General features: G+C 38.1%; 1 protein-coding gene across 1 annotated transcript; it reads right to left on the reverse strand.

Moving 5' to 3' along the window:
• Nucleotides 1-3,472: 3,472 nt before the first annotated feature.
• LOC116405866 (E3 ubiquitin-protein ligase UPL6-like) lies at nucleotides 3,473-11,267 on the reverse strand. Its single transcript, XM_031889654.1, has 7 exons — nucleotides 11,029-11,267; nucleotides 10,855-10,941; nucleotides 10,591-10,731; nucleotides 10,278-10,403; nucleotides 9,931-10,029; nucleotides 9,522-9,589; nucleotides 3,473-3,561 (listed from the first exon to the last, which is right to left on the reverse strand). The coding sequence occupies exons 1-7, from the start codon at nucleotides 11,050-11,052 to the stop codon at nucleotides 3,534-3,536; spliced, it is 573 nt and encodes a 190-aa protein (XP_031745514.1). The 5' UTR covers nucleotides 11,053-11,267; the 3' UTR covers nucleotides 3,473-3,533.
• Between the last annotated feature and the right edge of the window lie 74 nt (nucleotides 11,268-11,341).

An 11,341-nucleotide genomic window follows, 5' to 3' on the forward strand; every position in this document is an offset into this window, starting at 1 on the left:
TACATGGGAGAATTGTGATGATTTTACACAAAAGCTTCCTCATTTCCCACCTTGAGAACAAGGTGTCTTTGGAGAGGGAGAGTAATGATAGACCACCAATTGCAATACAATATAGCAGAAGAAAGACAAGTGGAATTGCACGTGCACAGGTGATGGAATTGGAGGAAGTGGAAACCACCTTAGTGGGGACAACAGTTAGTTACAGGGGGGAGGTTAAAAGGGAGAGATGGAAGGAAAGATGGGGGTTGGTTAATCAGTTTCTGGAAGTGGAGGGGCTGTATTTTCTGGAGAGCAGAATTACAGAAGTTGTTCAGTTACTTTAATCTTAGAAAGTGTTTTCCATTATCGTAAACTACTTTTGATGTTTGAATGTTTTATTTTGTACTTGGTTATTGTCTGTAATAGTACTTATTTGTTCTGTGTTTTCAAGACTGGTTTGAGTATTGTATTCTGTAATAGTTTGGTTGCTTAATGAAACAAATAAGAACCATTACTTGGTGTTCTATCAGCTTCTCAATCAAGCATTCACATCTCAATAAGGTATCATACATGCAATCAAACAATCACAACATACATACCATTTACTCAAAACGACCTAAAACATGCTCAAAACGTGTCTAAGTTTCACTTGAACTTTCAAAACGACCTAAAACAGCTTACGTGTAGGTTCGTAACTCATAACCTACGAAAAAAGTTCAAACATTGTGAAAAAAGCACTACAAGACCCAAAATGGCAACCAAGTGTGTAAGTGCAACAAACTTAATTCAAACCAACCTAAAACGTGCTCAAAACGTGTCTAGGTATTACTTGAGTTTTCAAAAACGACCTAGCAAATCCTAAGTGTAAGTTCGTAACTCATAATCTACCAAAAAGGTTGAAAAAAGCATTTCAAGACCAAAAATGACAACCAAGTGCAACAAACTCAATCTAACCTAAAATGTATTCAAAACGTGTGTAAGTATCACTTGAATTTTCAAAACGACCAAGCAATGCTTAAGTGTAAGTTTGTAACTCACAACCTACCAAAATTTCAAAAAGTATGAAAAAAGTACTTCAAGACCCAACATGTCAATCAAATGTGTGTAAAAACTTAGTTTCAAACCAACCTTAAAACGAGTTCAAAACGTGTCTAAGTTTTCACTTGAACTTTCAAAACGACCTAACAAATATTCAATACAAGTTCATAAGTCATAACCTAGCAAAAAGTTAAAATTTTTTGAAAAAGACACTCCAAAACCCAAAATGTCAAGTGTGTAAGTGCAACGAACTTAGTTCTATACAAACCTAACAAGTTATTGAAAACACGTATAAGTTTTCAAACACCCTAACAACGCTTAAGTGTAAGTTTATAACTCATAACTTACCAAAAATTTCAAAAAGTGTGAAAAAAAATCTTTCAAGACTCAAAATGGCAACCATGGCTGTATGTAAAACTAACTTAGTTTGTAACAACCTAAAAGGTGTTCAAAAAATGTTTAAGTACCACTCGAACTTTAAAAACGACACCTAATAATGCTTTAGTGTTACTTCATAACTCATAACCTACCAAAAAGTTCAAAAAATGTAGAAAAAGCACTCCAAAATCCAAAATGGCAACCAAGTGTGTAAGTGCAACAAACTTAGTCTCAACTTTAAAATTAGTGCGAGTTGGGAAATGTATTAACTCAAGCATGATGTAAAAACTTGAAACGACTTAAATATTTATTTCACCATCACATAAAAACAGTAATTAAATATAGATAACATGTGTAAATAAAGGGAGAATCACCTTTCTAGCAGTAGCTTTAGAGTAAGACCAAACACCATCCTCCTACTTGTAAATCTGCTCGATTGTCTACTTTGTTCTACACTCGTCATTTCACCGTCTCACGCCATCCGTTGAATTGGCTACCCAGCCTTGGCATACAAGAGTATGTCTCAGCCTGTTAACAAATACCACTAAAACTAAGCAAGACGAAGAAAAAAGTTTTCAAAAAATTACCTAACTTTTAGGTCTTCATGTGACCTTTAAGTACTTCTGTTTTCTCCTTCAACTCTTTGACAGATTGCTGAAATTATGTGTTTCTGCAATGTTTACCAGAACATGAAAGATTCATTACGAACATAAATACCATGAATACAAAGCATGAAGAAATAGTTAAAACAGTCAATACAAGAAGAAAAAAGTTCACTTGAAAACGACCTAAAACAGTATCACTTGAACAAAATGTGTCTAAGTATCACTTGAACTTTCAAAACGACCTAAAACAGCTTACGTGTAGGTTCATAACTCATAACCTACGAAAAAAGTTCCAATAGTGTGAAAAAAGCACTACAAGACCCAAAATGGCTACCAAGTGTGTAAGTGTAACAAACTTAGTTCAAACCAACCTAAAACGTGCTCAAAACGTGTCTAGGTATTACTTGAGTTTTCAAAACGACCTAGCAAATCCTAAATGTAGGTTCGTAACTCATAATCTCTAACAAAAAGGTTGAAAAAAGCATTTCAAGACCAAAAATTGACAACCAAGTGCAACAAACTCAATCTAACCTAAAAATGTATTCAAAACATGTTGAACCAACAAAGATACACACCAGCAAACTTTTGAACATAGGACCTCCTAAACTACTCACTTTTGAACATAGGACTTCCTCAACTATCTACTCACTTCTGAACATATTATAAGAAACGTTCCACGTGAACTAACCAACTTTTACTCGCATAGAACTCTTATCGTGAACTTAAACTCCAAGGCTTCCTCGTAGACTGCTTCTCCACGAAACACTTGGTTCTTCTCACGAAGACCACCCAAAACTCCTAGTCTAACACTCAAAACTTTCATTTCTTAACTTATGCAAAGACTTTTTCGCTTCTTATCGCACAACTTCTTTCGCGAACTACCAACTTATCGCAAAAAAGTATACTTAACCGTAAAAGATCATATCACTTAATCTTTCCATGGATTTATTCGAACTCCAACTTCTTAATTCTTAGCCGAATTTTACTTCCTTACTCGAATTAGAAATGAGTCGCACAACTTCTTCGCGAACTACCCACTGAATCGCAATAACGTATACTTAACCATAAATTTTTTTATCACTTAATCCTTTTCATGGATTTATTCAAATGCCAAATTCTTAATACCTAGCCAAATTTTACTTCATCACTCCAATTAGAAATGAGTCTCACATTTAGAGCCTATCGCTTCTTTAAGATACATGATCTTATCGATTCAGAGAAATTAACCACAAGCGTTATTAGTTTTGATGATCTGGCATTGGATTGGTACCAAGCACAAGAAGAGTTGGAAGTTTTTAAGAATTGGGCTGCCCTGAAAGAACGAATGCTTGTACAGTTTCGATCAATTCGAGAAGGAACTTTGGTTGGAAGATTTTTCTCAATCAAACAGAAAACGAATGTAGAAGAATACCGTAACCGATTTGATCACTATTTAGCTCTGGTAGAATTTCTTCAAACGGTATAGTGATACCTGGAATTCATGCTCATTGAACATGTTGATCCATTCTTTCTGTATAAGCTGCTGAATCCCTCTCAAAAAATGAGAACTTTGCTGTCGTATCTGAGGAGGACATGTTTTCAATCAACATTGGAGTAGGGAGACACATTGGATAAACAAGGGACAAACTATGCTGAAAGTTCAAACGATGATTGGCAACAAGATGAATGAATGTGATGACATTTTCACAGGTGACACGACGGTTTTTTCCTCCAGGAAGTAGCTCTTCTTCAATTTGCTTTCCATATTCATTGTTTATAATAACAAAATATAGCTCTAGTTCAGGAATGTCACCTTCATAATTTAAGATAAGAAGTGAGAAAAAGATTCTACCAAGATACTAGATTGATCTAGATCATTGATCAACAGGCTAAGTGTGGTATCAGCTAAAAGTGATACCAGGGAATACACACCTTTAAGAAAATAAGGTGGCGATACAATTCAGGATCCAAGGATGGCAAGTCATTTAGATAGTTATACATGTTGTGATGATAAACATTGGAAATATTCAATGTTGGGTTAAATATTATTCCATCTTTATACCATGCAACCATGCAATATTAAACTCTCATAAATTATATAGAAAGCTGATAGACCTCCCATAGTAAAGGTGTATTCCCGTAGGGACAAGAATAGGAAGAAGAAAGAATGATTGAGAGTTAGTTGGTATTTTTCCATTTGTGTGGGCCCTTAGGAATGTGTTTGTTAGAGTGGGGCCAAGTATTTTATTATTTCTCTGAGCAATTACTTAAGTGTCTTGCGTGGGAGGGTATGGGTATCTTTTTGGACATATGATTTTGGTATAGACTCTCATTAGAGTGTGGAGAAACTGGGGAGCTCTCAAATCCTTCCCCACAGTTGATAAATAAAATTGTGGCTAAAGCCTTAACAATTTTGGTATCAGAGCCATCTTTCCTGGTATGGTTGGTAAGATGGAAGCTAGGATAGTTGAACTGGAAGAAGGTTTAGAGGGAGTAACCACAGGGACGACTGAAATGGAAAGTAGAGTAGAAGCAAAATTTTACAAGTAGAAGAACGACAATTAGCATTTGAAAGGAAGATGAAGAAACAATTTGCGGAAGCAGAAGTTCGAAGTACAATGGCTGAACAAAAGATTGAGGATAATCGGTAAAAATTGAGTGAGGATATGAAATTGTTAATACACAGGATGGGAGTGATGGGAAGTGCTTCAAAAGGATCCACATCTAGTGAAAGAATCATTACGGACAAGGGAAAGGGAATAATGAATGAGGAACAAGTTCAAGAAGAAAAAAGTGAACAAAAAAACTAACCCGGTGGTGGATGAGGGAGTTGGAGTACCATGTGCACCAAATATCCGTGAGATACCCCTTTTTGACATGAGGCTACGAAAACTGGAGGTGTCGATATTTAAAGGGGAGGAAGAAAGAGAATGTGGATGGATAGCTACAACGTGTGGAGCGCTATTTTGTGGTGAATATCTGACGGAGAGAGATAAGTTGGATGCGGCGGTCCTGTGCTTGGAGGGGGAAGCTTTGGACTGGTATCAATGGAAGGAGGATAGAAAGAAAATCGGCAGCTGGACAGAATTCCGATAGCTTCTGTGGGCCAGATTCAAAGCGTCCGACCAAGGAGATAAACACGCAAGGTTGATGAAATTACAGCAGGAGACCACCGTGAGGGATTACCGGCGGCGATTTGAACAATTTTCGGTCGGCCTTAAAGATATGAGTGATGCAGCCCTAGAAAGTAAGTTTGTGTGTGGGCTGAAGGAAGAGATCCAAAGTGAGATCTGAAAATTGAATCCAGTGGGCCTAGAGGCTAAAATGTTAATGGCCCAAATAATTGAGAAGATGATCGAGTGGTTCAATTGAAGAGAATTCATGGGGCAAGTGGAAACCCTAATTTATCAATTAAAATGTCAAATAGTGGGCCAAGCAGGTCGAGAAGTCAAACTAGGTCAAAGGCCTCAGATCGGGTCGCTACATCACGAACGATTACGATTAACCCTAGCCGAAATTCGTCGTACTCGTCCACGACGATTACTTCATCGAAGGAATCGGGCGCGAAGAGTACGTTGTCTCAACCATACCGCCGAATGACTGACAACGAAGTGCAGATTAAGAAGGAAAAAGGTTTGTGTTTTAGATGTGACGAGAAGTTTAGTCTAGGGCACCGCTACAAAAGACGTGAATTGAACATCATTGCTGTACAAGAAGGGGAAGACTTAAGTGACAAAACCGATCAAGTGGGGGAAGTTAATACAGAAAATAGTGAATCTGTAAATAAATTCATTGGTAGGTTTCAATTCGCCGAAAACCATAAAAATTAAAGGAGAAATAAGGGGACGTGAGGTTGTGGTGCTGATCGATGGGGGAGCCACGCACAATTTTATTGCAGAAGAGGTAGTCAAAGAGCTAAAAATTTCAGTAGAAACCATGGATGCATATGGGGTTGTTATGGGAACCGGAGGCGTAGTCCAAGCAACCAGTGTGTGTAAGGATGTAAACCTGACAATTGCCAATTTATCAATCACTCACGATTTTCTCCCTCTACCACTCGGAGTGCCGACGTTATATTAGGAGTTACTTGGTTGGAAATGTTAGGGAAAGTAGTTTTTTATTACAAGTTGTCGGAGATGGAATTCTCACTGGGTGAATGGGTGGTAATTCTTCAAGGGGATAGAAGTTTAGTAAGATCCCAAGTGTCACTGAAATCGATAATGAAAACCTTTGAGAAGGAAGATCAAGGCGTGTCAATCGAATTAAGTGCAGTTGTACAGTGGGGAGTGGGCGAAGCAAGGGAACACATAGTAGACTACTTGAGTAAACTACAACCAGAAATTCAAAAAGTTCTTCAGTCCTTTAGCGTTGTGTTTGAACCAAGCAATCAATTACCCCCACCAGGGGCTCGTGCAGTGAACGTGCGCCCGTATCGTTATCCCCAATTTTAGAAAGATGAGATAGAGAAACTAGTTAAGGAAATGCTGCTAGCCGGAATAATTCAGCCAAGCAAAAGTGCCTTTTCAGTGCTCCTTGTTAAGAAAAAGGATGGTAGCTGGCGATTTTGCGTTGATTACCGAGCACTGAATCTTGCCACTATACCAGATAAGTATCTGATTCCTGTTGTTGATGAACTGTTAGACAAATTATTGGGGCAACCATATTCTCCAAAATTGATTTAAAGTTAGGTTATCAGCAAATTCGGGTGCGGGCAGCCGATGTTCACAAAACAGCGTTTCGAACCCACGAGGGGCCCTATGAATTCCTTGTGATGCTGTTTGGGTTGAAACGCTCCGGCAACATTCCAATCAATCATGAGTAATGTTCTTCGCCCATATTTACGCAAGTTTGTTTTGGTTTTCTTTGATGACATCTTAATTTACAGCAAGTCCTTGGACGACCATTTGCACCAATTGGCAATGGTTTTGGAAACTCTAGTAGCTCATCAACTGGTAGCCAACTTTAAAAAATGCCAATTTGCGGTTGACAAAATTGAATACTTGGGCCATGTTATTTCTTCAGAGGGGGTGGCAGCGGATCCAACAAAAATAGAAGCGATGGTTAAATGGCCAGCACCCAAGAACGTGAAGGAGCTAGGTGGGTTTTTTGGGGCTAACGGGGTATTATCGGAAATTTGTTGCAAACTACGGTTCTATTGTGCTGCCCCCCTTGACACAACTGTTAAAAAAAGGTAACTTTAAGCGGAATGAGACGACCGAGAACGCATTTCAGCAGTTAAAAGTCAGCAATGATGTCTGTCCCGATGCTAGGTATTCCTGATTTTTCACAAAGTTTTGTGCTGGAAACTGATGCTTCGGGTGTGGGTATTGGGGCTGTCCTAATGCAAAATCAACGACCAGTGGCCTTTTTCAGTCAAGCTTTACCTATTACCCATAGGTTTAAGGCTGTTTATGAACGGGAGCTTATGGCAATAGTGCTGGCTGTTCAAAAATATCTATTGGGTAAGCCTTTTGTGGTGCGTACAGATCAGAAAAGTTTGAAGTTTCTTCTTGAACAACGGGCTATCGGGGGAGAATATCAGAGATGGATCGCTAAACTATTGGGGTATGATTTTGTGATTGAGTACAAGAAAGGATTGGAAAACAAAGCGTGTGGGAAGATATTAGTACGGATTTTATTGAGGGCCTCCCCAAATCCGAGGGTTATGATGTTATATTGGTAGTTGCGGATCTTCTTTCCAAGTATGCACATTTCATCCCCTTGAAACATCCATTTGGTGCAAAAGTGGTTGCTGCTGTTTTTATGCGAGAGATTATTCGTTTGCATGGATGCCCCCGAAGTATAGTGTAGGATCGTGATCGTATTTTCACAAGTCTATTCTGGGAAGAGTTGTGGAGGTTGTTGGAAACTCAGTTGAGACGAAGCACCACTTACCACCCCCAAACGGATGGTCAAACAGAAGTTGTCAATCGAGGGGTGGAGACGTATCTACGGTGTTTTGCTATGAACACACCTAAACAGTGGGTTAAATGGCTAGCTTGGGCTGAATTAAGCTATAATACAACAGTCCGTACAGCCACATTGATGACCCCCTTCGAGGCCCTCTATGGGCGACCACCCCCCTCTATATTACCATATGTGAAGGGCTCGAGCCGGGTGAATGATGAAGTAGACCATTTGATGAAAGAAAGAGATGAAATTTTGGGCGTTTTGAAGGCCAATTTACTGAAAGCACAGCAGCGAATGGTCAAATATGCTAATGCTAAAAGACGGGAGGTGCAGTTTGAGGTTCATGATTGGGTTTATGTGAAGTTACGCCCTTACCGACAGTCCTCTCTCAGCCGTTTTAAGCACTCCAAATTGGCCCCAAGATTCATTGGTTCATTTATGATCGTGGCACGAATTCGTTTCGTTGCATACCGTTTGGCCCTTCCCAAGGAATCGCTTATACACCCGATCTTTCATGTTTCTGTTCTTCGCAAGGTCGTGGGTTCAAACAGGCCATTATTCCCAATTTCAAAAGATTTGGCTGCTGATTTGTCTATGCAAGTGTCTCCGGTAGAAGTATTGGGAGTTCGCAAAACAATAGAAAAGGAGGACAACTTAGAAGTTTTGATCCGTTCGAGTGAGGGGACACTTGAAAGTGCAACGTGGGAACAAGCTGCTCTTATTCAAGAATCAGTTTCCTGAATTCCACCTTGAGGACAAGGTGGCTATTTGGGGGCGGGTAATGATAGACCTCCCATAGTAAAGGTGTATTCCCGTAGAGACAAGAATAGGAAGAAGAAAGAATGATTGAGAGTTAGTTGATATTTTTCTATTTGTGTGGGCCCTTAGGAATGTGTTTGTTAGAGTGGGGCCAAGTATTTTGTTATTTCTCTAAGCAATTACTTAAGTTTCTTGAGTGGAAGGGTATGGGTATCTTGATTTTGGTATAGACTCTCATTAGAGAAGTGTGTAGAGATTGGGGAGCTCTCAAATCCTCCCCCACAGTTGATAAATAAAATTTTGGCTAAAGCCTTGACAAAAGCTAATGTAGAACATCCCCCTTCTTTATGTTTCTTGAGTTTTATCCTAGAGGAGGTGTTTGAATTACCATTTTTATAGTTTAGGATTAGTTATTTGAATTAACAATTTTGTATCTTGAGTTAGTTATAAGTAAACTAACTCAACCCCAAGTTAGTTTAACAACTCTTGTAATCTCCAGCCTATAAAAAGGCTTCTCATTTTCATTAATAAATGATAAAAAAAAAGGCATTATACATAAAGATTTCCTAGCTTTGCAATTACAGCATCAAAAGCAATGTACAGTTCAGATGAGACTTTATTCCAGTATAGAGTAGCTCTGTAATTGCAGATCAAGAAAGTGAATGTAGCATGGAAATCCCAAATTCAACATTTGGAAGTTAGCAATTGACAATCTCATTAGTAGGCAGTGCACCCATAATAAAATGTAAGATTTTTAGAACCCTAAAAATTCAAGTAACTTGCAACTAGTCATTGTCATGACCATCAATACTACGATTAGTGGATCAGCACAAAATACAAAACAGTAAGACAGTAAATCTTTAAAAACCTTACTTCTGTTTTAACTTGCTCAAGAAGAATGTTGCAAAAAGTATATCAACAAGAGTTCCTTCAAACATGACCTACAGGAAGAAGGGTAAAACAACAACATCCTGTCAAAAATCATTTAATGTGATTGAGATCTTTTAGCATGACTGCTTGAGAACTTTTAGCACAACCGGGCAGCAACTTCAATAACAGAAAAACATGCATAATGTAGGAAGACAGCAGATTTCAAATTATGACATTGTATTTATGAATGTCAGGCGATACATTAATGTTCCAAAATTCAACCAAAGTATGGGGTGAAAGATATATAAGAATCTTCCACGATAAGGCCAAGACCAGGATATCCTTATCCAAAAAAAGAAAAAACTAATCAACCAAAGTAAATTCCATGTATGATTGGGAATTATGGCCATACCTTTGCCAAAAGAACTTCGAGGAAATGGAAAAACTGGAGATGTTGCTCATGTATCATTCCCGAACCAGGATTGGGGTAGAGCAAATGGTCAGCAATTTGCTGGATTACCAAGCAGAAAATAACTTATATTAGAAAAAATGAACAATACATACCCACATATTACTGAAATTTTATGAAACAGATTTCAAGCAACCAATTTTTATATTGAAATGTGATCTCACAACTATTTTTATTTTGAAAAGCGATTTCAAACAACTATGGCTGTCTCATCACGCTTCATGTTATCCAATAATACTACAGGATTAACAAAGCCATGCCATGCTAATAATAAGGAATGTCGTGATAACCTTAAATAAACCATACTGCACGTCAAAGGCTGCCCGTGTAATGTTCTCCATGACATCTTTAAAAATACCACCACCATCAATTCCTGCCTCCTCAACTCCAAATTCATTAACAAAAGACACACGTATCTGCATGCAGAAAAGTGAAGCAATTGACCCAACACAAACAAGAAAAAACTAATAAACAATTACAAGTAACTCTGCAACTATAGGATGCAGAAGAGGGAAGGGGTCGTTTTCACGAGGGCAAAGAAAAAGATAGAAAAAAGTAAGATAACAATTTCATTTTTCATAAATCATGGAAGTCTGAAATTACCGATCCTTGAAGATCAACTTCAGACAATGCACTCATCTGACTGAAAGCATCTTCCAATATATGATTTCGTCGAATTCTAAACCGGTTTCTGGCAAAAACAGCAAGAGATCCATTCCTTTGCCTAGCTGCTGCTAGTTGTGTCTGTGAAATGAGTTATAGAGAAAGTAACCATAAATAAAAAATATCTTACATATTTCTATAACTAACAGTCGTCCAAGAAATTCAATATTGTGGATAAGGAAACCAAAAAAATAACTTGCTTACAGTGAAAATCTTAACCCTGCTAGTAAACGGTACTAAAAAGGGAACTCGCTTGTGTATATCATTTGCTCTGGTATTTTCTATCACTGCCTACAAAGAAACAAGGCCAAGTAAATAATTAGAATTACGATCAGATAGCAGGTCGTTAGAACCAAAACATTCATTGAGAACAATTACCTGTGAAATGAAATAATCATTCATCGCGTCAGCATGGAAGTCACTGGGTGGTGTAAACTGCCGTCTATTGTTCCAGTCTTGCAACTACAACGAGACAATTTAATCTTAGTAGATCGACAAAATGATGCATGGATAAACAATCTTGGAACTTTGGACTCCCCTGGAAGGATCGATATCCTTGACTTTGGTTTGAAGCTTGCATGGATAAACCTTTTCATTCATTTTTCATTGATTATTCATCATTGTTCCTGAAAATCAAAGGAAATTCTCTCAATTTTATATATTACTAAAATTAGGATACATATAAGTCTTA

This window comes from Cucumis sativus, unplaced genomic scaffold (assembly GCF_000004075.3).
Source record: "Cucumis sativus cultivar 9930 unplaced genomic scaffold, Cucumber_9930_V3 scaffold38, whole genome shotgun sequence".
In the NCBI taxonomy this organism is placed as follows: Eukaryota; Viridiplantae; Streptophyta; class Magnoliopsida; order Cucurbitales; family Cucurbitaceae; genus Cucumis; species Cucumis sativus.

What these genes read in the sequence shown, in the direction of transcription:
- LOC116405866 (XM_031889654.1), bottom strand. Translation starts at nt 11,052, where the DNA reads ATGAATGATTATTTCATTTCACAG. An exon ending in GCAGGGTTAAGATTTTCACT is followed by an intron (nt 10,732 to 10,854) that starts GTAAGCAAGTTA and finishes CTCATTTCACAG; the next exon opens with ACACAACTAGCAGCAGCTAG. An exon ending in AAGTTGATCTTCAAGGATCG is followed by an intron (nt 10,404 to 10,590) that starts GTAATTTCAGAC and finishes TTCTGCATGCAG; the next exon opens with ATACGTGTGTCTTTTGTTAA.